Genomic DNA, 27,321 nt, shown 5'->3' on the forward strand with positions numbered 1-27,321 from the left:
ATAAAACCGTTTAAAAACCAAGGAGTGCCAGCCCTAGCAACTATCTCTCTTCTTCTTCTTCCAGTGCCTCTTCAATCCTGAAGGCTGGCCGTTAGCTTCCTGTATTCCTTTCTGTCAGCAGCCAGCCGGAACAGCTGTTCGACGGAGGCAATACCGGTCCATTCCCTACAACTATCTCTATTAACACTAATTTCGTCCCCAATAATCGCAATTTCTGGGTAAATAGGGATAACACCTATTTTTGCTATTTTTGCTTAAACTGGAATGCTAATTGCATAGCTTTAAATTGGATAACAAAGATACCGCCAAGACTCAATCACTTTGATCCTGATATAACATTTTAAACAACAACAACTACCTTAAAATTGTTCATCAAGTTGGAATATGTCCCTAATCACCCCGTTTTACCGGTACCTACTTATAAGCGTTTTAGGATTTTTTGGCGGGAAAGCAAGTTGTGTGATTTGTATTATTTTCTTTATTTAGTGTCTCTTCAGGTTTAAATGTCTAGTAACGGTGGTTTGTTAGCTGTTTAGTATCTGTGAAAGTGCGCAAATGTGGGAAATGAAACAATGCCGCTGAACGTAACTTCTCGGGATCCTCCAAAAAGTCCACTGAAAAAGTCCCAATAAATGATCACCATTTTACTAAGATTATATTTCATCCCATATCATCTCATCTCATTTCATTTAATTTCGTTTTCATTTCATTTCATGCCATGTTTTATTGTTAATCAACTTCATTTCATTTCTTAGTATCATTTTTCATAATAAAAATAGTTTGGATTAAAATAAAAATAAGACTTGACCTAAAAGTCTTAGTTACCAAGTCATAAAATCACTTTAAAAAAAAGTTATATTAATAAATATTGTATTACTTTGCTAGATATTTTCTGAAAATTGTCGGCATTTTTTATCATTCGCAATTATAAAAATTTGTGGAATATAACACGACCTTCATTTTGAAGCTCAACGAAAAATTAAAGCAACCCTTTATTTATGTGACGTCGAAAGAAAAATGCAAAATGTTTTTTGTTAACTTTAATGAGCCAAAAGATTAGTTGTGTTTGTGCAAGTTAAACACCGGTGTTTCCACAATGTCAACTAAAGTCTTCACGACAGTTTGGGTAATAACGGCATGTTTAGGAGTTTTGAAAAATGTGCATTGCCGAAAATCGGATGATAACTCCTACAAAAACTATTTATTCAGCTGGGACGCTGGTGAATGCGCGCTATATCATAAATTATGTTCTCACTTAGACGATCATTTCGCTTTGCTGACATGTTCATTACATTCGTCCTATGATAAGACCCAAATACCACCAAGTTGTCAGCACAAGTTATGGGTTCAGCTGTCATACTTAATCAACAACTCATTCTTGTTTCATACACTAAAAGACCCATGTCAAGAAGATACAGAAATATCGAGTTGTTTTGATCCTAATGTCTTAACTGTAGATTGTATATTAAAAAAAAAGCCTAGTGCGACAGTGAAAGTTTGCTGGAGAATGATAAATAAAATAGAATCTCTATTATTTAATGACTGGCAAATTACTACAAACTTCATTTCTAAATGTTTTGATGATGTAAATACTCATACTTGTGGTAAAATTCCACCTGATCCTAAGAGTCTTTCGCAAACAGAGACATTGAAATGTCTTCAAAACTATGAACAATATGTCACTGCAGATTGTAAAGCAGAGATCACTGTACTATATGAAATGAGATACAGTAATTTACAGTTAGATAAAATTGTATTTGCTGCCTGTAATGTAGAACAAAATAGTTTCTGTCGTGATGAAATACCAGGATCATGGTTAATGTATAAATGTCTCCTGAGACATAAGTATGAAAATGGTAGGTATTAATCTTTTAATGGACTTAAAATGTTAAAATTATATATTTCAAGATTTTTGTATGTGCATTATCTGAAATATAATAAATATTTTAGGGGTTCGTAAAAAATGTCAAGATCAGCTCTTCTATGATCAAAAAAATATAGCCATGAATTATAAAATGAGTCGAGGTTTAGTAAAGGCATGCAGAGAAGACATTAGAAAGTTTCATTGTCGAAAAGGCATTGTTGAAGACAAAGATGTGAGATTAGCACAAATTTTACTCTGCTTAGAGAGTAACATACAAAATGATACGAAAAGCATTTCATCTGAGTGTACAGCGGAAATGATTGATCATAGAAAAATGTTGATGGAAGATTATAGACTCTCACCAGAGTTGATGCAGAATTGTGCCAATGACATTACTATGCTATGTAGAGGAATTGAAGCTGGTGGTAAAACTATTCACTGCTTAATGGACCATGCAAGACCTAGGAGAAGAAAAGACAGAAGAATAAGTTTAGAATGTCAGAAGTCATTGGAAATGTTAGTACAGGAAACAAATCCAGGTGAAGATTGGAGAGTTGATCCTGTTTTAAGGGCAGCCTGTAAACCTGTTGTAGATAAAGCATGTGGAGAAATAGCTGGTGGTAATGGCAGAGTCATGTCATGTCTAATGGAAAAAATTCATACAAAAGCAATGACTGATGAATGTGAGGTGGCATTATTGCAAATACAGTACTTCATATCAAGAGATTTTAAGCTTGATCCTCAGTTATATAAAGCTTGTAAGTATGATGCTGTTACTACTTGCAAGGCTAAGTTACAATGGGCTGATGCTAGTGAACATCATTCTGAAAAAGATCCTATAATATTTCCATGCTTATATAATTATGCTTACAACTCTGAATTGAGAGGCAGATTGCGACTAGCCTGTGAGGAACAAGTGAAGAGGGTAATGAGGCAGAGAGCATCAAGTGTTGATTTAATGCCACAAATTGAGGACTTTTGCATGGACGACTTAGCCAATTTTTGTCTTGAGAATACTGGAAAAGGGGAAGAAATTTTATGTTTACAAAGTAAACTTAAAGAGCTTTCTCCAAAGTGTAAAGATATTGTGTCTAATTTCACTGAAACTCAAAGTGGACACATAGAACTAAATGCAGTTATCAATACAAACTGTCGAGGTATTACTGAAAAACTATGTGCATCTGAACTACAAAGTAAAAAAGAAGAAGATGATGTTCTCGAGTGCCTAATACTTCATAAAAATCATCCAGATGTAAAAGCTAATGTGAAATGCAGAGCTGCCATTGAACACGAACAATTGATCTCATTAAAGAATTATAGATTCACAACCAAGTTTAAGAATGCTTGTAAATATAATGTTGACAGATTTTGTCCCAAAGCACAAACAAAAAACCAAGTTGTATCATGTTTGAGCGAGATAGTAAGAAATGATACAATTAACAGACGTAAACATACAATAGTCAAGGAGTGTCGACAACAGCTAAGAAGTCAATTATTCCAACAAAAGGAAAATATAGATTTAGACCCGGATCTGAAAGAAGCTTGTAAAAAAGACCTTGAAATATTATGCCCTTCTATTACACATGGTGAGGCTGCAGCCTTAGAGTGCCTTCAGACATCCAAAGGAAAATTGAGTCAAAAATGTAGGAAGGTATTGTTTGTAGTGAAGAAACAAGAATTTACAGACAGCGGAATTGATTACCATTTGATAAAAACATGCAATGACATGATAGATAAATTCTGCCACAACACAGAACCCTCAAAGATTTTTGACTGTTTGAAAGTAAGCAAGATTTTAGATCCTTTAAATCCTTTTACCAGAAGATTACATTTATATTAAATCACCTTCTGATTACAGACACATCATCAGAGCCTTGATTTCGAGAAAAATTGTAAAGTTGTTGTGGTGAACCGAATGATAGAACAGAATACAGATTACAGATTTAACATAAATTTGGTCAATTCATGTAAATCTGATATTAATGCACATTGCAGTGAAATATTAGGTATGCTGATTTAATCTACAATGGCTTGTTTATTTATAATAACAACTAGCGACCCGCCCTCGCTTCGCTTCGGAAACTGTAATTTATTATTGAATTCTCCACTATTTCATGGATATTATTATACATATAAACCTTCCTCTTCAATCACTCTATCTATTAAAAAAAACCGCATCAAAATCCGTTGCGTAGTTTTAAAGATTTAAGCATACATAGGGACCGACAGATATAGGGACAGAGAAAGCGACTTTGTTATATACCATGTAGTGATTTCAAATGGATGGAATTGTAAACATGAACTATAAAGTTACAAATTCAGTTATAATTTCAGCCAATGAACCTCAAGATGTAGAACTACAAGGAAAAGTATTGTATTGCCTAAAAGAAAAGTTTAGGGAATCAAAATTAACGACAGATTGTGAAAATGAAGTGGCTAATATTTTGAAGGAGCAGGCATTGAATTATCGTCTTGATCCATTGCTTGAGAAGCTGTGTCAAGCTGAAATTCAAACGATATGTTCTGTGCAAAACGATATCACTATTTCGGATGGACAGGTACTGAAATAAATTGAAACTAAAAGAAATAATATAAAATGATAAAAAACAATTCATTTCACACAGCTTTAACTACTTTTGAAGTCTTGATAAGCAATAATTTGTGAATATTAAGTAACATTTCAAATTTAATCGCTAGATTTATGCATAAGCATCTATTATGGATAAACTTGAGTGTTTACTTCAATAGTTTTTATGTGTAGACTCGGTCTTTTGTTTTAAATAGCTTTATTGGGCAGTGCAAGAATTCACGACATGGTTTTCAACACCTGAGACATTTCCTCATAAGAAGCATCATCATATTAGTTTATCCTGGATTTCCATACATTATGTGGGTTGTGCAATGCAATGTATTTACTATCTGTTTAATTATTTTACGAAATCAATAACATACATATATATCACCTAAACTTGAAACAAACTCAGTAAAGTTTCAGCAATATCATTTAATTCAGTTTAGCAGCACGCATTCGTAGTCTAGCGGAATTACAAATATTTTACGAGATATCGCAGGAACGGGACGTGTATACCTGAACGGTCGAAGGATTACTTGAACGGTCGTAGGTCGTTGAACAGTCGTTTGTTCTATTGTCGTCTTATCTGAGAACAATTCGTTCTTTTTCGTATTTTTGTCCGTCTTTTTCGAAGTCAAAAAATGTACTGCCGTGCCGCTGGTCACGTACGCCCTCGTTGCATTTCTATTCGAATTATTTTCAAATCTCTGTCTTAATCTGTGTCTATGTCTAGTCATTATAGGTCTTATGTCCTGTCAAAGAGATTGCACGCCACGACAATACCCAACCGTTTTCATTAATTCTGAAACTTAGTAGCCTCCGTGATACAAATTTAAGGCCTTTGTGAGTCTGCCAGCGTAAGCTAATAAAAATATTTCACAGGTGGAGGAATGCCTCAAGAATGCCCTATTAAAAGACAAAATAGTATCAGCCGAATGCTCCCGTGAAATAGCTAAGTTGATAGAACAAACCGAAGTCGACATCGAGGCTGATCCGTTGTTAGAAAGAGCCTGTGCTTTCGATCTGTTGAAGTATTGTAAAGATCTAGAACATGGTGCTGGGAGACGTGAGTATATTTTTACCTTATACAATATACAAAGGTATGCATGCTCATCTCATGGACATATCGCTTCAGCACGATGTAAGGTATGGTTTTTTTTTATACCTAAGCTGACAGCCTTGAGAGGCTATGTCAGCGTAACCCTAACGTGTGGGTGAACTCTCGGGACTCAAACCACGAGGCGTTGCTACACTGGGCCTAGCAAGAGCAGTGATTCACAGAATCTACCACCGAATCGGAAACGCGACCCAGTGGGCTGTAAACCCATAGATTAGTTTACTCGCCGAACCCTTTGTCGCAAATGACGGATTCGACGACAACGGTGACCGGCGCTTGAGGTACCTAAAAGCACTGTTAGTGGATCCGAAATGACGTGCTTAGGGTGTCGTCGACTGTTTGCCATTCGGTTCGCAGGATCGGGTATGTAATTTCCGGCGGCCACGACAAGAGGGTTTTCGTGTCGTGCCGCCTTCTCAAAGTGACGCACTGATGCCGACTGAATATACTCACTGGTGGAGTCAAGCTCCAGATCATCATGGAGACCTACGGTGCTCCGACGGCTATCCTGCAAAAACGGGATTGAATGACTTGAAGGGGTTTCAAATTAGTGCGGGCCGCGTGAACGAACACTACACTTGCATAGGTCATGATCGGACGTATGCAAGGTTTGTAGTGTCGTCACCTTATTACAGAAGGACAATTTACTTCGCTTGCAAATCATCGGATAGAAGTATGGTATGGAACTTATATACTTATAAAAGTTCAAAGAGTGCTACAAGTATCCACGGCATATTTCTATGAATTCAGAATCATTTGACACCAGATGAACAATTAGGTCGTCTTATACCTAATAAGAAGTGAAAATGCGTAAGAATCCTCGAAGTCGTCGTGACGTCACAGGGTAAGACGTCCACTCCGGGCGACTAATTTTTCGAATGGAAATATACTGAACACATGCTCTCGAATAACTTCGACATATAAACGTGGAATGTAAACGTCAACGACGATTTTGTGAAATTTTGATTCAGCAGTATAAGTACATAATACAAAAAGAAAAAGAAAACCGACTTCAACAAAATAAATATGAGAATATGATAATAATTGTAGTTGAATTCAATTAAATATCCATTATTGCAATTAACTCAAAACTACTGGTCAGATCTTGATTAAATTGAAATGGGATTATACGAGAAGCCCCAACTTCGAAATAAAAAAATTACCGTCAAAATCCCCAAAAAATAAGTTCTAAGGTAACACATAAATAAATACAGAGAAATTGAGAATTACTACCGTTTTTGAAATCGGTTAAAAATTATGCGATTGTACATGTTCTTTGTGTTCGAAATTATCGGATTATATTGAATATTGTAGCGCTTTCAGCATATTTTGTATGTACTTACAAAATTGTCGAAATAACATTTTATATAGGTCTTTGTAACCAGATATCGTATGTAGAAGCAATATTGCGTCGGTCCAACTAAATTGATAACAAATATTGTAAATTATGCAGTTATAAAGTTATAAAAAAACCATATTTCTTAATTTTATTAAACGTCGCCTCGCGATTTCACCCGCGTTAAGTTTGTAATTAATAAATAATGAAGCTCAAACCAGCAAATACAGTTGTGTTTACCGATATTTAAAAAAAAAACAACTACATGCACCGATTTTTGAAGTGAAAACTTCTTTAGAATCGTTGTGATTTCAAACCGGATGCAACGGAAAAAACGACAGGTAAGAGACACAAATACAAAAATGTGTAGGATGAAGCCAGCAAAGAATGAGACAGAAATATACATACTATTTAATACAGCGCCTTCTGTGAGATTTTTTAATACTAACGTGTGTATGAAAGCTCTTGTAGTGAATTTTAATTTAGGATTATACGTGAAATTAAAATATCAATTCACAGAGGGCGCTACCTTACAATTATTTACTAATGACAAAATTTTACATATACTTAAAGACGTTTAGGATAATTGTATTTTAATTTTGGAAGGTTTCACTTCTACCACGTGTGAATTGCACACATTTTGTATTTTTTTAAAAAGGAAACCGATTAAGTTAGAGAAGCATATGGAGGCTTACTACACCATTAATTTTTATATTAGTGTTCATAAAAACTCTAAACGTTATCATAGAAATGCATCGATATTCAATGAAATACCGTGAATAGTATACACTCGTAGTATGAAATTTGTTTTGTAAGCACAGAAAGAGATAAAAAAACAAGAATTTTAGACTTTATAAAACAACGGCGAATGGAGGGTGCAAATACTACGGCCTTTGTACTAAGCATGTACTTATATAGAAACTGTCCTGGAATAAAAAAAAACCGCTCAGAGTAACAAGGACTTTCTGGAAAATTAATGTGTATTTGGTTACGCTTGACAAAATAGATAGTAATTATACTTACTACTCAATAATTATACTTATACAAGAAAGTACTTACACGGAAAATATCAATAATAAACAAAATGTTAGTTATTCATACAAATTTAATCACCTTCAAAGTAAGGTTCTTTAATTACCTTCAAAGTTCTAGGTACCACCACCCTGCCTATTTCTGCCGTGAAGCAGTAATGCGTTTCGGTTTAAAGGGTAAGGCAGCCGTTGTAACTAAACCTTAGAATTCATATCTCAAGGTGTGTGGCGGCATTTACGTTATATATGTCTATGGGCTTCTGTAACCACTGAACACCAGGTGGGCCGTGAGCTCGTCCACCCATCTAAGCAATAAAAAAGTAAACTCCTTGCAGTTGTGAGAGATAAACCCTCGTAAAACCTCTCTTGGGTTGTGTCTCGGACGGAGATTGGCCGATCGGGCGAGAGTAGTCGTTTATTGGGTGGCCTCTATCATTTTGCAAGTCCCATATAATCAGGACGTAGAAGTTTCGCGTATCTTTAGTCGTTCACACGAGCTTAACTCGACTCGACTCAACCTCCAACGCGGTTTTGGTATGCTTACTTAAAAAAAAAGTGTTGTACCCACGTATATCTGTTAAATCATTATAACAATTTTTTATATGTATTCTAATTCTAAATTATTATCTTGACAAAATTATCTTTTCTGGCGATATCACAACAATAGCGTACTGCGAACGATAGGAATACCACCGAGAATCGACATTGCTATTATCGAACCCGGATGTCCCGCTATATGGCGAGCTCTCGACTTTATTCCATATTGTATATATTACTTTATATCTGCTAATGGCTTTCGTATATCATTCGTTAATAAAAAAATATTCGGCGTTACTTTTTCTGAATGTAATTTGTATTGTAATAAAATTTTACTACACTATATAACTTCTTTATGGTGAAGATATTTATGTATTATAATAAAAAAAATCGATACATAATTTGATTCTTAAAAAGTTTGTGTCTGCCTTATCACGCTTCACAATGTAATTGATGATTCATAGATTGTGAATTTTATGGACAAAGGACTATGTAATGAATTGTTATTGTTCATTTTAGTATTGTCAACTGTATATGAATAGACAAGCTAATGGCCTGACAGACCAATGCATGAAACAACAATATGTTGCGATAGCAATCCGCTTTGGCAACAATGAAGATGGACTGTTGGTCGAAACTTCCATCTCACATACTACGCCACTCAAACATATGCCTGCCAAATTACGATAGATAATAAAAAAATTTTTGCAGGTCTGAAATGTTTAAAAATTATATCAAATGATGGAACACGGAAGTTGGAGGCAGCATGTGAAAAGGAACTCACAAGTAGATTAGAAATGTATAGATTTGTAGCAGCTGTAAGTTTTGTTTTAATTAATTATTAAGTAAAGATTCATCAAATCAAATCAGTTTGTATCTGAAATGGCAACATTCCAATTTTATGCTTGATTTTAAATGTCATAACCAAAATATATCCTTTAATAAAAAAAATATTTTATTTAATAATAAAAAATTGCCTTTTATAATTGCGTTTACATAATTAATTTGTTTTTTTAATTTACAGAAATTTGAAACACTGGGAGATGTTTATCATAGCATATCATCATCACCATCAAAAAAATATTTCTTAGTTGTAGGTATTTCGATTGTAGGCATAATTTTTATATTTGGTCTGTACTGTGGACATGTTACTAAAAAAGCTATGTATGTTAAGCAAAAATAATAAATGAACTATTGCAATATGAAATAAGTTTTATTTCTGTTGTGTTAGATCATTCCAGTGGCTCATCAAAATCCATAGCATCTATGCTGTCAACAATATCTTTCTTTACCAGATTTTCTTTCTTGGGTTGTACTTTCAATTCTCCTTTCAATATTTTCTGACTCTCCTCAAAGAACTGATTAGGATGGTTGATACCTAAACCAACATCTGCATTGTGGATGGCATCAAAATATTTACTGCAGGCAATTTGGAAATGTGTTTTCTTGCTCAACTCCACTATATCAGAAACAACTGAAAATCAAGAAAATTTACCTTCTTCAGTGAAATTTACAACTAGTGCAAGCCTCCATATGTATTAACATTGCTGTTTGCAAAGGAGGCTCCAATGAGTGTTAGTAACTGAGTAACATTTGGCAGTCTATAAATTTTGGTTTCACTTACGTTATTTTAATATTTTTGCATGTACAATCTACCAATTGATTAGTTCACTAAAGGAGTAATCAATATCTACTGAAGTGTCACCTCATCAATAGTGCAACTTGGTAAATTAAAGGCAATATTTTTGGGAACATAATAAACTAATATCAGTTATTTTAAACTTTAAAGCTTTAGTACATTTTTTAAAATAATATATGGAGTTGTAATTAATTTTATTTAGCACACTATAATTACACAACATTAAGTACTTAGAAATGAATACATATTGACAACAACATTAACATTTTGATTTACCTTGATGACTAAAACCATAGCCAATAAGTTTATTCTTTAGAACACCAGTATCACAGTGTCTGAATGGACATCCATGACAATCTCCAGGACCAACATTGGTATTTATAATCTTCAGACAACTGAATGGTGAATAATTCCTTTTGCTTCCTTCTTTTCCATAATTGTATCTAACATTATAAGCATATTGCTTTTCAAATTTATCCAAATCCATAATCTTAATGAATTCTTCCCTCCAAAACCTTAAAGAGTCCTCCAGTGTCACACCAATACCTTTTAAGAACAAGCCATACTGTAACCTGCCCCCATGTTTTAAGTGATGGGCAATTCTTAATTGTTCATGAAGTTGCCTCATACACAGAGGAAACGACTTGGTTGAAATAGAGTCCAAGCTTTCTATGGGTATCACAGCTTTAGTTTCAGAATAATCATTACCTGAATAAGATTGATGTAAGCCTTTTAACAAACAAACAAGTCGTTCATCTTGTTCAATTTCACACAGATGATGGCAAGCTTTGGCCAAATTTTGTTTTAAATGTGTTCGATACTGTGCTGCAAGAACTGATATGAAATCTCTATGAGGTATATAAGCGTATCCATCATTAAGAAAGACTTTTCTTGCTTTAACCAAATCTAGAACTTCAAAGAATTTAACCTTATAGAATTTCATGTTGTCTATTTTAGAGTAAGGTGTAGATTCTATTAAGTTTTCTATTACTTCGTTTTTTTCATCTTCAGAAATAGTAGTGTAACATAGATTGTTTAGTTTAAAGAATACCTCTACCGCTTCGCCTCTCATGACAGCAAATCTCATTTTGAATAGTTCCAATTCCCTTGCGATGAACCAACGTCGCAACTCTTCAGTCCGACAATAAGCAAGTCGGAGTATAAAATGAGCAATGTGATCTTTTCTTCGCGCTTCAAAATCTGCTTTAGTAGATCCACAACCCGATTTCTCACACAATTTAGCATAATATTTCAAACCTTGTGTTCGTAAATCGTTTAGTACGAACTCCACAAATTCTTCTGAATTTAAACGCAACCCTCGAAGAGTTGTAGCTGTAGACAACGTTCTTAACAAATTTACACGTTCCAGAGCTAATGTTTCAAATTCTTGTAAAGTGATGTTTTCGACCGGTGGAATTTTGTACAATTGTAAGTCATGTGGATAGAGTTCGAATTGATTACCTGTTGCTGGAGTTTTGGTAGATTTTCTTTTAACTTTGAAATCCATACTTTTTTATATATTTAATAATTAGTTTTAACCTTTATTGTGTTATGAAGTCTTGTTATTAATAATGTTCTTAAATGAATGTTTAGCACTATTGTTACGATTGCTACTGGAACAATTTTGGCGCCAGTTTTTGTAGACACAAATCACAATAGTGACAAGTGACAGTGACAGACGTCATTGTTGATTTGTCCACAAAAGAGACAAAGTCATCATAGCCCAAAACAGCTTAGAATAAAGATTAAATCCATGTTTGTCTTGTGTTTGTTTCAGATTGATTTTCAGCTTTCGCAGTTTTGTCTATAATGAAAGAACGATAAGACTAATGGTAATTGCTTTCATGACCACACAACGACAATAACGACAAACAAAATGGGATTTAAGACTAAAATAAAATTACAGCAAGAATTTTCATTGCCTTCCAAGGCTATATACGAACCTCTGTGAAACTATAAACATAAAACCATGTTCTTACAAGTATTCAAATACTTAATCCGAAGCCTGATCTATTATTGAAAACAAGTTTTTTACGATTTCGTAACAATTTTAAAAAGCCATTGGTCAGACCAAGTGACTGAGGAATTCAAAATGCCAATGCCTCAGCCTCTAAATTAGGACGAAAACCGTAGCGAGCAAAGAAGTTTACAGCGTTTCACGAACACTTTAAAACGAAAAGTTCTGAAATTTTGTTTATCGTTACTGGTAAATTGATAGTTCTGATAACATTGCTCTTGTTAAAATAACGGTTTTGTATAGATAGTGATAGCTTCATTACAGCACTTAATAGATAAATCGCTTGATGTCAATTTATTCTTTGTTATACTTAGTGGCCATACTGGAAACCGGTAAATAGAACTTCGGGGTGATGTTGATGCGAGGGTTGAATCAGAGTGAGGTAAAATAAAGAAATAAACTCATGGGATTAATAAATTTTTATAAAATTTTCAACGAACTAAAGTTTCATAATTATATGTAATATTTTAGGTAAGTTGAATAGTGTGACGGATCAAATCATTATTTTATTATTATACTGCAGACAAATTATCCTGTTCGTATAATTTATGCTGACTATGCGCACGTGATTTTAATTTTCTATTATATTTATTATAGAGTATTTCTATGACTGGGTCCCACAAACTGCCAGATTTGTTTTAATCAATGTCTGACGGCCACCGTAGTTTCTAGAGTAATTACCAAATTTTTTAAATATCGTGTTGAATAATAACATAAAGATTCGGCTCAACGAATTTATAGTAACGAAAATGGCTTTATATTTTAGTAAAGAAAATAAATAATAGTTTAAAAAAATGTTTTATCCTAAAATATCATAGCTAAAAAAATTTAAACTATTCATCAAAACAAATCACTCACGAGTTGTATAAGTCTTATTTCCACCTAAAATGGAATGCTGAAAATTACAAAAATCTGGATTTGTATACTCAAACAGTGAGGCTGATGTGGGCTAATGACGTTGCTGGTAATGCACATGTTGTTGCTCTTTCCGGTTTTACCAATGAAGTAGGAAACCTATGGAAATGAAACGTCAACCAAAATTTCGTGCCGCTGTGACGTCATCTGGCCACAAAATATGGCGGCTTTAGTGCTGTACAAAAGATTTCAATGTTATCAGGTTTTATCGATAAACGTTCTTGGCTCATTTTATTTTAAATATTGTTGAGTATTATTTATTTGTAGAATTTATACTTTAATGGGAAGTAAGTAGGTATATTGTTATGTGCAAATATGATATGATTTAGATGGGTGAAATCTAAGACAAGTTCGTCCTTCGAATTTGCCAAGTAAACGATATGATGATTTTTAAAAGTTGCTACACTGATTTTATAAAGTTGTCGTTTGTCGCAAAACATAAAGATATGGCGTAGTTCAAAGCCATCAGCCCATTTCTAGCATGCTAAATGTTATCGTATTTTGAGTACGTGTTTTTCTTAGACTATTACAATCTATTTTAATTGTTTTGCTGACTCTAAAGTCCGTAACATACTACCGCAGCGCACCCCAAGGAAGGTGCGCCGCACCATTTGAATCACTTTCGCTTGAGAGTGATTCAAATTTAAAACTTATCAAGGGACCGCGTGAAAAAAAAAACACCTACAGAACATTTATTCATTAATTACAAACGTCATTCCTTGTGACTTCCTCTCTAAAATCACTTAATTATTAAATATTTAACAAATTTACAATAGTGTTTTACTCACTGCGGAATAAAACTATTTTATTTAAATAGTTCCGAAGAGATTTTGTCGGTAGCCTTTTTCCCGAAATATCTAAACAGAATGTCTAAATATGTTTTGATGACATATTTTAAAGTGGTATTTATGATTAGTGTCATGATCAATAGATTCCGACCGAAAAATGGATTTTTCGGATGAGGGCTCCATAATGAATTTAAATACATATAGATAATAGTTTTAGGACATCGACTTTCTTGAGATCCTATAAAATACGTTTTAATTATTATTTTTGTATGTTTTAAGCATAATAAATTATGAAATTTTATATAATCAATCATATTAAATCGATTTCATAGTCAATAAATAATGTACAACCCAAAACAGACGGCCGAACTGACGTGACAATGACATTTGGCGCGCTAAACATGGCGGATTTTCGGCCTCATTAGACGGAGACGGAGATATTTACGTATATTCATGTTTCATTTTATGTACGCACTGAAATACTGTTATATTGTTTTCCTGCGAGTTAAAGTGCTGAGTAAGAACGAGATAGATATATGTTTATGTATGTGCCTTCAAAATGGGTGCTATTTATATAAGCGATTGTACGTATAGAACATTATGTCGTGTCCCTACTATATAGGTCTATGGGTTTTACACTTCGGTCATTCTCTATGCACTTCACTCACTACTTTTGCAATTTACAACATGTCAATAATCTGTCAAGTTGGCTAGACTCCGAAATCAAACTATTATTTTGAATTAAAACCAATCAATTGAATGGAGCAATGCTGCGTGATAGTATCATTTAGTTAAAATTTGGCAACTGCGTTAGAATCCGTATCAATTAATAGAATTTTTCATAGCGACATCGATGGTAAAGATGCAGTCGTCACTAGATGATTTAGTTCAGTATACACAGCTTTTCAAGCCTGTTCCGACTGTTTTACAAGGCACGGTTTTGCCTTTTCTATTTATTTACCCTCTGGTTTTTTATTCATGGATCGTTGTGTACGGTATAGAAGATAATTTCGAGGCAGGATTCGTGACTGTGGCTGTGATAGCAACAGTCCAGATCCTCATATGTTTGTGTTGTTACTGGAGTGTTCATATCAACTGCTTCCTTTCTTGTTCAGCGGTAAGTCCTTAGACAGCAAAATGTTTTTAAAAAGAAATTAGAGACTTTTACATTTGCTATATGATGTTGATGACAGGTTAAAGATCCAATACAAGCTGAGGTAGTCAAGGTTGTACCGACTTCTAACAATGGATCATCTGAGCTTGTTCGACTACATCATACGAAGGTAAGACTTATATTGTGAACTTTAACAAAAACCATATTAAAACTTTTCAACTGTGATGTTCACACAGTATTGGAATAAAATGATTTACATCTGCATCACATTGAAGGTACCAAGTTATTGGTATAGTGGCTAGTAAATATGGCCATACCGTATCACATAGTCTTAGATGTATTCTATTTGGTTGTTTTTTTTGGCATTTGTATTGGCAAGTATTTGGCATTAGGTAGGGATCGCAGTGTATTTGTTTTCTCTTTCAAAAACAGACACATTACATGGTAGAAATCTCTGTACTTTCAGGTCTTTGAATGTGGAATGAATACAAATAGCCACAAATATTTTTCCAGCTTGTTCATGGTTTTCAAGTTTTAAGTTTCAAGTTTTACATTCAAATTCTTGTCGAACCCGTCACTTGCAACGAAGGGCTCGATGAGTAACTTAACCCTCAGACACAGGCCACTGAGTTTTTCGCCGAATCTTCTCAGTGGGTCGCGTTTCCGATCCGGTGGTAGATTCTGCGAAGCACGGCTCTTGCCAGGGTTCGTGTATGCAACGTCGTCAGGTTTGAGCCCCGTGAGCTCACCTACTAGTTAAGGTTCTGCTGAAATAGCCTCCCAAGGCTATCAGCTTATGTAGGAAAAAAATAACATTCAAAGTTAATGATAGTACAGGGTACAATTTAGAAAAGAGAATGAGGGCTTCGAGTCGATTTTCACTAAGTTCGGGTTTACTTTAAAATATATTTGATTTACAGTCAACAAAAAAAGACAGTATACACCCAGATGTTTGGTTCATATTTCAAAAGAGTAAATATGTGTATGACTGGGATAAAAAGAATTTTCACACCATAGAATTTCCTATCAATAAAATTTATGAAGAATATATGGAATCCAAAGGATATTCTGATGATGAGGCTATTGATTTAGCAGAAAAAGAATTTGGTAAAAATGAGATGGTTATGGTAAGTAATCTTTGTAAAATCATAAACATATATAAATGAAAATTAAATTAAGAATGTTATTTTAAAAATATTTGAACCATACAAACCACTCTACTAATTTTCAGGTTGTTCCGGAATTTATGGAACTTTTTAAAGAGAGAGCAACAGCACCATTTTTTGTATTTCAAGTATTTTGTGTAGCTCTGTGGTGTTTGGATAAGTATTGGTATTACTCAATATTCACACTAGTGATGTTGGTTATGTTTGAATGTACATTGGTGCAGCAACAGCTCAGAAATATGGCTGAGATCAGGAAGATGGGCAATAAGCCTTACAACATTAATGTATATCGAAACAGGAGGTGGAGACAAATAACAAGCGATCAGCTTTTACCGGGTGACATAGTATCCCTCACAAGATCCGTCAACGAAAACCTGGTCCCTTGTGACATAATACTCTTACGGGGATCCTGCATTGTAGATGAGTCCATGTTGACTGGTGAGAGTGTTCCACAAATGAAAGAAGCTTTGGAAAATGAAAAGGACCTCCAGCAACATCTAGAACCTGAGGGTGATGGTAAACTTCACATGCTTTTTGGTGGTACTAAGATTGTACAACATTCCTCACCATCCAAAAGCTCACCTTCAGGGCTTAAAGCCCCGGATAATGGTTGCATTGGTTATGTTATACGTAATGGTTTTAACACATCACAGGGTAAACTGCTAAGAACCATTTTGTTTGGAGTGAAAAGGGTCACAGCTAATAATCTTGAAACTTTTGGATTCATAATGTTTTTGCTTATATTTGCTGTAGCTGCTGCGGCCTATGTGTGGGTCAAGGGTTGCGAAGATCCTGAGCGAAATAGATACAAATTATTTTTGGAATGTACTTTAATATTGACATCGGTTGTTCCGCCTGAACTGCCCATAGAGTTGTCTCTAGCAGTTAATACGTCATTGTTGTCTTTATCGAAATTGGCCGTATTCTGTACAGAACCATTTAGGATACCCTTTGCCGGTAAAGTAGAAATATGTTGTTTCGATAAGACTGGAACATTGACAAGTGATAATTTAGTTGTTGAAGGAGTAGCTGGAATAGGAGAACACAAAGATGCAACAGTGGTTCCCCTTTCTGAAGCTCCAATGGAGACTGTTCAAGTTTTAGCATCGTGCCACTCTTTAGTTCAACTTGACGATGGAATTGTTGGGGATCCATTAGAAAAAGCTACATTGAAGGCAGCAGAGTGGAACCTCACCAAAAGCGATGCTGTAGTACCAAAGAAGGGGAAGTCACCTGGCCTGAAAATTGTTCATAGAAATCATTTTTCTAGTGCTCTCAAAAGAATGTCCGTGATAGCAGGTTATCAGATCAATGAAAGAGGTTTTATTGAGACTCACTACATCAGTAGTGTTAAGGGTGCCCCAGAAACAATCAAATCGATGCTTAAGGATGTCCCTAGTCATTATGATCATGTTTATCTAACGCTCTCAAGGAGAGGCGCGCGAGTTTTAGCTCTGGGTTATAGAAATTTAGGAAAATTGACATCTCAAGAGATAAGGGATTTATCCCGGGATGACATTGAATGTGACCTAACGTTTGTAGGTTTCGTCATAATATCATGTCCATTAAAAACAGACTCAAAGAAAGCTATAGCTGAAATTGTTCACGCTTCGCATTCAGTCGTGATGATAACGGGTGATAATCCTCTGACGGCGTGTCATGTAGCCAAAGAATTAAAATTCACCCAAAAAGAGGAGGTTTTGATATTGACCGAGAGTGATGGGGAGTGGGCTTGGAAATCAATTGATGAAGAACTAAATCTTCCAGTGCAACCGTCTCCGAAAACAAAATCGTTGACTTCGAAATTCGATCTTTGCATAACCGGTGAGGGTCTGACTTTCTTGAATGAAAATCATCGTAAGTTTCTCCTCGAATTGATGCCGCACATCAAGGTTTTTGCCAGATTCGCGCCCAAGCAGAAGGAATTCGTCGTGGTCACGTTAAAGTCTTTGGGATATACCACGCTCATGTGCGGCGATGGAACTAATGATGTCGGAGCGTTAAAACATGCTGATGTAAGTTTTTTTTTTTTAAATCTAATCGATTTTAATCACAACCAACCCTTTTATGTCCTATAATTGACAAACAAGATAACTGTTGACTCTATGTAGCTGAGTCTTGTTAGAGGTATTTACGCTGTGGTCTTCGACCAGCTATGACTGCAACAGAAGGTTAGGCTTTGGATCGAGAAGCTCATGAGAACTATGTAAAATTAGGTGGTAAATAAAAAAAAGTGCCGCATTAAGATACGTAGGTAATTATCGTCTAACACAGTTCCTTCTCTAATAAAATAATGTACACACTCAATATTAGTATTATGTTTTTTTTGCCCTTGTAGGCAGACGAGCATACGGCCCACCTGATGTTGAATGGGTACCGTCGACCCATGGACTTCAGCAATGCCAGGGGAAGTGCCAAGCCGCTGCCTACCGCTTAATACTCAAGTTACTAGTTAATACTTATGTTACATATTGCAGGTCGGAGTGGCTATTTTGGCTAACGCACCAGAACGAATCCGCGAGAAACCTCGAGAGGAACGTCCTCCGGAGCCGGAGCGGGGGCGGCGCCCGAGGGACCCGCGAGCCGACGCACGAGCCGACGCCGCCGCCAGGTTCCGCCGCGCCATGAAGGAACTTGAAGACGACGACCAGCCGCAGGTGGTGAGGCTCGGAGACGCTAGCGTCGCGGCTCCCTTTACCAGCCGACTCTCAAGTATACTTTGCAGTGAGTATTTATACCGCTTTTTTGAGTGCTTTTTAACCGACTTCAAAAAAGAAGGAGGTTCTCAATTAGACTGTATTTTTATGCGTTTTAGCGATTTTGATAATTCTTGTTTTACTTGAAAGCTGGTGATTTCCATGTGGTCCTATTAAAATTTCATCAAAATCTGTCAAGTCGTTTTTGAGTTATATTTAATTGACTTTGACTACATTGATGATATTCTCATTTTAAATTGTTGAAATGTTTTTTATTTTATTTTTAATTACGTAGGTATTATTTAATTTTATAGTCAAGCGAACGAGCTCACGGTACAATCAGCATCAAATCGTCATCAGAAAGCACATAGACCTCAATACCGCCGAATGTGAATGAGTGTACCTATCTCTATACTTTATATTTTCATTTTCTCAGATTGGCAAACGAACTAGTGCTCGCACAACCTTAGGATAACAAATGCAACTTTAATTTTGCAGTTTGTCACATCATCAAACAAGGCCGTTGCACGCTGGTGACCACGCTGCAGATGTTCAAGATCCTAGCGCTGAACGCTTTGATATTGGCGTACAGTCAGTCTGTGTTATATTTAGACGGAATCAAATTCAGTGACACCCAAGCGACGTTGCAGAGTTTGTTGTTGGCGTCGTGTTTCTTGTTCATTTCGAGGTCTAAGGTACGTGAGTCGTGTTTTTTTTTATTGCTTAGTTTGGTGGACGAGCTCACGGCTCACCTGCTGTTAAGCGGTTACCGGAGCCCATAGACATCTACAACTTAAATGCCGCCACCTACCTTGAGATATAAGTTCTAAGGTCTCAGTATAGTTACAACGGCTGCCCCACCCTTCAAACCGAAACGCATTACTACTTCACGCCAGAAATGGGCGGGGTGGTGGAGGTACCTACCCATGCGGACTCACAAAAGGTCCTACCACCAGTAAAATTGTGATACTGGTGATACCACCAGTTATATTGTTGCGAATTAAAGTGCAAACCATCATTTCAGTTTAGAATTAATTTTATAATGTATTACAGCTACCACGAACCTGCCTGTTACTGCCGCGAAACAATATAGCCTTTGCGAATAATTTCAAATTAAGTTGCCACAATTAATTTAATATTTTTTTAGCCGTTGAAGCAGTTATCCAAAGAGCGTCCATTGCCAAATATATTCAATATGTATACAATCATGACGGTGCTCAGTCAGTTCGCGGTCCACTTCCTGTGCCTCATTTATTTGGTGCACGAGGCTACAGTGAGATCTCCTGGCCGGTGAGTTTTATTATCCGTCATATAATTATATAATATATTTATAGATAGCATAGTATAATATATTATGTCGGATTCGGACACGACAAACGAAGCGAAAGCATGCCACCTAGGGAATGTGAGCCACAACTATTCATCAAACATCGGCTCAGTTCATCGAGGTGTCATCGCTCTGGTTGAATCGAAGCACATTCGTTGACTGACTTAGGAAGATATAAGACGTCTGGGAATTACATTACAAATACTTGCACATTAAATTTGATAGTTCGTTTTTGGGTGTTACCCTTGGAATTCAATGACACTCCCTGTAACTGTGCCGACTCTAGTCAAAAATCAAAATCAAATCAAGAGGCGAAAAAAGTTAGTTTGGATATTCATGGTGGCTAAGACAAAGCAAAGTATAGTATAGTATAAGTATAAGTACATGATTATAAATAAGGGACTAAATTTACAAAAGCAGAAATTTTTAGAAGAAGAAAGAGAGGGGAGGCGGACTATCTTTCTTCACGTTGCGAATGTAACCTTAAGAGGTTGAAAGACATGAGGTTGAAGTCTATCGTTCAGTAAGAATGCTACCTTTCAAACCAAAACGCATAACTTCTGCGGATAAAGAGGATATTGGAGAGCGCTCTACGCTTCACCTACAATATTTCAGAGAAATTCGTTTACGTCAATTCGTAAAAATATATTAAAGTATACATACAATATATGTTTACTCTGTGATTTGTTATGTTTATAATATGTATATTTAAATTTCATGTCTATAATTTTTTTCAGGGACAATAAACCGAAATTAGATATGGATTTAGCTGAAGACGAAGATCGAGAATTCGCTCCAGATTTACTGAACAGCACCGTTTATATTATATCAATGGCGTTACAGATTTCCACTTTTGCTATCAACTACAGAGTAAGTATCGAATCAGTAACAATTTCTATATAGTAATGTCAGTAAAAATTTAAAAATGAATAATAGTATAAAAAAACTAAAAAATACGCTTTTATAGAAAATCCAACTAAAAAATAGAAAATAAATTTGAATTAAAAATAGTGTAAGATAAAATGATGTTATTGTAAAAAAAAAAACGTGGGCTGCATGGTATCAGTAGTTATAAATATTTTATGAGTAGATGGAGGTTATTTTGATAATATCTTGAAAAGCACCCCACGCTTTTTTACAATAAAATAATTTTTTCTTACACTATTTTTAATTCAAATTTATTAAAATTTTGGATTTTCTATAAAAGCGTATTTTTTTAGTTTTTTTAAACTATTATTTATTTTTAATTTTTTAGTTAAATTTAAAATTTTTCAATATTTTTTTTAAATATTGTATTGTCATCGGTCCTTAATATGCCAAATTTCGAGTTAATCCGACGTTTTGAAGGGGGTCAAAATCATGTTCAAAGATTCCGTTACATACTAACATACATACGTCTGAATCTAATAAAAGCGTATTAATTAAGAAGACATTTAGATTTTTTTTTATTGTTGGCAAGTGAAAAATGTTACTTTTTCTAGTGATGACAACAACGGTATATGTGTACTTTATGACTGGACATAGATAGGAATTATATTTCTCCTTTTTACGCATAAAGAGTCTTTTACCAGAGCAATTTTCATTTATCGTATTTGTTTCAGGGTGAACCGTTCATGCAAGGCTTGAAGGACAACAAACCATTACTGTACAGCATTGTGATATCCGGAGGGGCGGTGCTCGCTCTCGCAGCCGGGATATTCCCTGACCTCTCCAACATGTTCGAAATAGTATACTTCCCACCGGATGTAAGTATAGAAAATATTTATTTATTGCTTAGGTGGCTGGACGAGCTCAGGTGTTAAGTGGTTACCTCAGTATAGTTACAACGGCTGCCCCACCCTTCAAACCGAAACGCATTATTGCTTCACGGCAGAAATAAGCAGGGCGGTGGTACCTACCCGTGCGAACTCAAGAGGTCCTACCACCAGTAAAGATCTCATCATGCCTCAAGGCAGGTAGGTGGCGGAATTCGCGTAATGATATCAAGAGATTCCATCAACCACTTCACTAGGTCGTCCGTGAGCTGGTTAGCCTGTCGATGCAATAAAAAAAAAACTTTAATAAAACGCTATGTTGGCACATTGTGAATAATAATTAGTTTTTTTTTTTTTGTAACATTTTTAATTGCAATTTCAATTGTTTCAGTATCGGGTGATACTCGTGCAAGTTTTGATAGCGGATATGTTGTTCGCGTATTTGGTGGACCGTTTCTGTTTGTTCCTCTTCGGGGAAGGGCGGATTCCTAAGACGTAATTATGAAACGCGACCCTTCGAAATCATTCCCTCGGGATTAACGATAGTATCATACGTGTAAATGAATTATAACAGTCTTCTGAATACTGACCTCCGGGACTTAGTGTAATCGCTCAAATATTTTGTGCATTTAAATGGATATGTTGATGGTATTTATTAAATAAATATTTGTGTAGTGAGGGGTTTGTGTTTTATTTTCTATTTCAGAAAAAAATAAACGTTGATTTTGTTCAAAGTTTTATTAGAAAAGTCATGTCCGCTTTTTATCAAGTAAAAGCGCGGCTAAATTATTTTGAGGTACAATAATTCAAATTTAAAATGCCTAATGCTTCAAACCGAGACCATGACCGATGTGGTCAAGACCTGCATGACTGAGGCCAATGTGGCCAATGTGGTCGAGACCTCCATGACTGAGGCCAATGTGGCCAATGTGGTCGAGACCTCCATGACTGAGGCCAATGTGGCCAATGTGGTCGAGACCTCCATGACCGAGACCAATGTGGCCAATGTGGTCGAGACCTACGTGGGCGTGATGACCGATTCCAGCGTAACCGAGGTCTACATGCCCTAGGCCGAGGTGGCCGATATGTCCATGACCGATATGAGCAAGATCTGCGTGTCGAACATGGCCTATCCCGTAGTGGCCAATGTGACCTAGACCTGCGTAATCGTGGCCGCCGTGTCCGTGGCCAATGTGACCTAGACCTGCGTAATGGTGGCCGCCGTATCCGTGGCCTATTCCCACAGATATGAGACTAGTTGGGACGTGTGCCACAGGAGCGACAGCGTGAGTTACAGCCGGCGCGACGATCGCCTGTTTCGTGATAAGAGTCTGTGGGTGTGCAGCCGGCCCGAGCCGTTTCACGTTAGCGTTGAATCCAGTAACGGAGTCTGCGGTGTAGTCCACTACTCTGATGGTGCCGTCGGGCTCCGTGAGTGAGTATGAGCCTTTCACAACGTCTCCGTCGCGAGACTCGGTCTGTGCCTTGTTGTCGCCGGTGTGGGGGTCGTTGACAGCGTAGTTGAAACCGTAGTGCGGTACCGACTGTGAAACAAACGAATCGATACGATAATGTTATTGTTCAAGTTTATTCTAAAGACTGGAATTATGAAATAAGGTAGAAATTTTAAGTTTTCAATCAGTCAAATCAGCATTTAGATTACCCGTAAATATTGAAGACAGAAAGTGGATTTCTCGATCTAGTGATTCTTCTTCTAAGTTCTTATTAGTACTAATAATCTAATACGATACTAGAGGATGAAATGCAGCAGCAAACAAAGACTTTAACTTGAAATTGTTTTTTTGAATTTCTGTAGTGTTTGGACGCTTGATCTTAAATTTCCACCTCGTATTCATCCACGTCTTTTAACTTACAACACTGTCGACTGCCGCCACATAAGCTGCTGCTGTTGGAGTCGCCGATGGTGCCGCCACTGCAACTCCGAGTAAACACGCTATCTGTTAGAGAAGGTCAATCATATAAGACAAACTTCAAAAACAATATTAATCGATTGAACTACTTATATGAAAATTCTTACCGCAATGTATTGGAACATGCTTAGGCCTGGTTAGTTAGTGTACGGCAACAAAGCTGGTTGTCGATCGTATGAAACATTCGAAGCCGCAATTCGATTTTATAGTCGCCACGGTTCCTTTGTCAATGCTCCATCCTTCCAATTTTCACGCTTATTAACTATTCGAGTTACCACAATTATTTTCATAACGTGTCCTAAAATTGTTAATTAGTTAATTGGAATACGCGTGTTGAGACCGGAGCCGCTAAAGTTTCATTAGAATCCTGTTTGATTGTGGGTAAATTGATTTGTTTTAATGTTTCAATTTTCTGTTAATCGTGTTTGTGATGTTATTTGCCACACATTTAACATCCCCGTTAGGGTCGGAGAGTATTATTTTGTTTATTCTAAGTTCTTCACGATTTGTAGGCGTTATTAATAATTACTATTTTACCTCGCATAGACGATTGCGTTTCAAATAATCAGTTGTCCGTGACTACGAAAATTAAGTAGGAACGAACTTGAGACAAAATTAAAAAAAAAAAGTTATTTTTCTGTTCCGTATCCAAAAAAACCTTTTGCTTGAACCATTTTATTAAATGATAAATTACAAATACAAAATTAGATATTAGTTACATATATTCTAAAAGCATCTATATAATGGTATTAATATATAAAAAACAAAATCTATTGCACGAACTGAAAAACGATCGATCATTATATGTAGAGGTTTGGCTTGCTTGCAACTTTGTAATTGTAATGTATGCAACTAAGTATTATAAAATCGTCTTGTTGATCTAGCGGTAAGTGACTGCCTAGTTTACGATCAATTCTTGGACAGGTTTTAATATGCATATGGCATTTGGGGTTTAGGCTTAATTTTTTTTGGCATTGAACGATCACGGATGGGATAACTTAAAAGATCAGCCAGGATGCTAGCTAAAAACTGACCAAGTGTAGGAGGCTTAATAGTTCAAGGATAGATGCTTCGCGAATGCATCTACAACAGGATTGAAATCGCAACCCATTGAGAAAATCCGGCGAGAAACTCGAAGGTGAAATCGACGAGTTCGATGAAATGTGCTTTGGTCGTTGCCATTCGTGTCCAGCATTACTGAGAGAGGATCTGTGTGCTTAGTGCGAGTTTTTTAACGTTCTTGATAGCGTAACCCAATTTTGTATGCAGTTAGAACAGTGCCCCTAACGGCAAACGTAGACAAACGATCCCATTCCATACAAACATGAGCTAACTTTTCCGCTATCGAGAATGTTAAAAAACTCGCACTAAGCACTCAGAAGGATCCGCGAGGACTTGTCTTTGGCGTCGACGGTAGTTTACTGCTGCGTGAGCTTGGTGAGCGGTGACAACTATAACTGGATTATCGTAACGCGTCAACGTTTCAAAGTAGCGCTCTGTGCGCTTAGTGCGAGTTTTTAACGTTTTCGATAGCGTAAAAGTTAAATCATATTTGTATAATAAATAAATATTTACTCGAGAACGTTAAAAAACACACTAAGCACACAGTAGCTGTTTACATTCATTTTTGGATAGTTTTCGACTCAGACACGGTAGGGGCCCTTCTTGCTTCGTATTTGTATTTATTTAATTTTGGGGTCGAACGTTTAACTTGTGTTAAGACTAGCAATGTCGCGTAAGTACACACCAAGGTGCTGATTTCTTCATAAAATGCAATTGTTATTTAATAGCGACTTGGGTGTTTCCCTGGAATTCCTGGCGTGAATGACGATAACCACTCAATATCGGGTAATGCTCAAAGATAAAAAAACAATTTGTTACAAACAAATTGTGCATAATCAAGCAATAACCTCATTGCTTAAACTTTTCGCAAACACATTGTAATTTTTGTTTGTTACTTGAACGTGTGTATACGTATTAAAGGCACACGTGTTGTAGTCGTGATGTGTGTGTGGGATGTGGCATCGATTTTTCGTACTCCCATTAGAAAAAAGTACAATTGACTATCGGTTTATCGCAGAATACATTTGGTACTAGAATTGGATTTAAAATATTTAGAGAGGGTTTCATCATTGGCCTGGTATTAACTTAATTATCACAGGTTTTCCTGAGCCACAGATTTTTATTTATTATTATTAAAACTAAATTTTAATTAGTATTTCAAAGGTAGCGAGTCGGCTGTGCATTTCTTTACCTTTGTCAATCTCGGACTGACAGAACCCGTGAACGCATAGGTAAGTGTTCTAGTAGACACTAAAATATAGTGTTATGTAGTTTTATGATGTCTTCATACAACACTTATGTATTTTACAAGAAATACATACATAAGAAAGAATTTAAATAGAATTTGTAGGCAGCGGCTTGTCTCTGCCCCTTGTATTGCTGAACACCATGGGCGATGGTAGCCACTCACCATCAGGTGGGCCGTATGCTCGTCTGCCTACAAGGGCAATAAAAAAAAATAGAATTTGTACTGCAATTGAAATATTTTACATGTACCTACGTATATATTTTTAAACATAAAAACTTATTTATCGTTTCAACTAATTTATAGTGGAAATTCTTGACTTCGTAAACTAGGATGTTTTCTATTAATTTTACAATTTCAGATTTTAAACGTTGTTTTTTATTATTATTATTATTATTGCATTGACGGGTCGGTGCAAGAGCTCTGGGGTCACCGGGTATTAAATGGTTACCGGAGCCCGTAGACAAAAACGTGAATAACGCTACCCTTCTTGAGACATGAGGTCTATGTTGGAATGGTATACATAGCCTATGCTATACCACTCTTTATACCGGAACGCATTACTGCTTCGCGGTAAAAATAGGTTTGACAGTTTTGAATTTACAAGAAACTCCTACCATTACGCATACATTAGCTAATAAACTAATTTTCAACAAATTGCACAGTGGAAGGTAATGCAATTCGTAATTTAAAACATACCTAATGTACAGTGGTGGGGTTACAACTAATTCGGCCTCACTCTACCGCCTCATTACCCCTTTTCACTGGGAACACTCTTTCCACTCAGACTTACACAAATTCACATTTGCAATCAGAGCTCGGAGAAAAGTTCCTCTGTTCCCCTCACGCCGCGCTCACCCCTTCACCCCCACGCCGCCTTTAATTAACAGAAAGTGGTTCATTAGAGCTTATTCATTAAAGCAAGGAGTAATTAGCGAACTCTAATGAATGCTGTAATAATGTAAGAGCGGCCGCGTCGGACTGCGGCCCGACTTCTAGATTAATCTAGAAACTGGGAATAATTTAGTAATGGCGTTAATTTATCACCGACTTGATTGCGGGAATTAACGGGATATACAATTAGTCATGTTTCGGCTGTTCGCGTTTAGTGTGTCGCGTTGAGATTTATTACCGTTTTGAGAATTAGCTAGCAAAACGAGACACCTACGTGCCAGTAGGTATAACTGCTGTTAAGCTCTTGTGGTTTAG

At 36.1% G+C, this 27,321-nt stretch overlaps 4 protein-coding genes across 4 annotated transcripts; 2 read left to right on the forward strand and 2 right to left on the reverse strand.

The window, feature by feature from the left end:
• Nucleotides 1-831: 831 nt before the first annotated feature.
• Nucleotides 832-9,667, forward strand: Glg1 (Golgi apparatus protein 1). Its single transcript, XM_028178224.2, has 7 exons — nt 832-1,856; nt 1,951-3,647; nt 3,723-3,870; nt 4,199-4,422; nt 5,319-5,502; nt 9,169-9,275; nt 9,482-9,667. The coding sequence occupies exons 1-7, from the start codon at nt 1,097-1,099 to the stop codon at nt 9,638-9,640; spliced, it is 3,279 nt and encodes a 1,092-aa protein (XP_028034025.2). The 5' UTR covers nt 832-1,096; the 3' UTR covers nt 9,641-9,667.
• LOC114245912 (DNA primase large subunit) lies at nt 9,652-13,079 on the reverse strand. The gene is made up of 2 exons (XM_028178226.2): nt 10,373-13,079; nt 9,652-9,931 (listed from the first exon to the last, which is right to left on the reverse strand). The coding sequence occupies exons 1-2, from the start codon at nt 11,601-11,603 to the stop codon at nt 9,690-9,692; spliced, it is 1,473 nt and encodes a 490-aa protein (XP_028034027.2). The 5' UTR covers nt 11,604-13,079; the 3' UTR covers nt 9,652-9,689.
• Nucleotides 13,080-14,456: 1,377 nt separating this feature from the next.
• LOC114245900 (endoplasmic reticulum transmembrane helix translocase) lies at nt 14,457-22,552 on the forward strand. Its single transcript, XM_028178205.2, has 10 exons — nt 14,457-14,933; nt 15,010-15,099; nt 15,851-16,057; nt 16,162-18,111; nt 18,574-18,820; nt 19,291-19,487; nt 19,940-20,082; nt 20,857-20,989; nt 21,721-21,864; nt 22,265-22,552. The coding sequence occupies exons 1-10, from the start codon at nt 14,670-14,672 to the stop codon at nt 22,370-22,372; spliced, it is 3,483 nt and encodes a 1,160-aa protein (XP_028034006.2). The 5' UTR covers nt 14,457-14,669; the 3' UTR covers nt 22,373-22,552.
• A 133-nt stretch (nt 22,553-22,685) lies between these two features.
• CPR57 (cuticular protein RR-1 motif 57) lies at nt 22,686-26,932 on the reverse strand. Its single transcript, XM_028178275.2, has 4 exons — nt 26,812-26,932; nt 23,912-24,102; nt 23,748-23,831; nt 22,686-23,417 (listed from the first exon to the last, which is right to left on the reverse strand). Exons 2-4 carry the CDS (start codon nt 23,927-23,929, stop codon nt 22,695-22,697), a joined length of 825 nt encoding a protein of 274 aa, XP_028034076.2. The 5' UTR covers nt 23,930-24,102; nt 26,812-26,932; the 3' UTR covers nt 22,686-22,694.
• Nucleotides 26,933-27,321: the final 389 nt, after the last annotated feature.

Source organism: Bombyx mandarina, chromosome 04 (genome assembly GCF_030267445.1).
Source record: "Bombyx mandarina strain Sakado chromosome 04, ASM3026744v2".
NCBI lineage: Eukaryota > Metazoa > Arthropoda > Insecta > Lepidoptera > Bombycidae > Bombyx > Bombyx mandarina.

What these genes read in the sequence shown, in the direction of transcription:
- Glg1 (XM_028178224.2), top strand. Translation starts at nt 1,097, where the DNA reads ATGTCAACTAAAGTCTTCACGACAGTTTGGGTAATAACGGCATGTTTA. An exon ending in GAGACATAAGTATGAAAATG is followed by an intron (nt 1,857 to 1,950) that starts GTAGGTATTAAT and finishes TAAATATTTTAG; the next exon opens with GGGTTCGTAAAAAATGTCAA. An exon ending in ACATTGCAGTGAAATATTAG is followed by an intron (nt 3,871 to 4,198) that starts GTATGCTGATTT and finishes TTATAATTTCAG; the next exon opens with CCAATGAACCTCAAGATGTA.
- LOC114245912 (XM_028178226.2), bottom strand. Translation starts at nt 11,603, where the DNA reads ATGGATTTCAAAGTTAAAAGAAAATCTACCAAAACTCCAGCAACAGGT. An exon ending in CTATGGTTTTAGTCATCAAG is followed by an intron (nt 9,932 to 10,372) that starts GTAAATCAAAAT and finishes CTTGATTTTCAG; the next exon opens with TTGTTTCTGATATAGTGGAG.
- CPR57 (XM_028178275.2), bottom strand. An exon ending in TGGCGGCAGTCGACAGTGTT is followed by an intron (nt 23,418 to 23,747) that starts GTAAGTTAAAAG and finishes TTTGTTTCACAG; the next exon opens with TCGGTACCGCACTACGGTTT.
- LOC114245900 (XM_028178205.2), top strand. Translation starts at nt 14,670, where the DNA reads ATGGTAAAGATGCAGTCGTCACTAGATGATTTAGTTCAGTATACACAG. An exon ending in GCTTCCTTTCTTGTTCAGCG is followed by an intron (nt 14,934 to 15,009) that starts GTAAGTCCTTAG and finishes TGTTGATGACAG; the next exon opens with GTTAAAGATCCAATACAAGC. An exon ending in TAGTATACTTCCCACCGGAT is followed by an intron (nt 21,865 to 22,264) that starts GTAAGTATAGAA and finishes CAATTGTTTCAG; the next exon opens with TATCGGGTGATACTCGTGCA.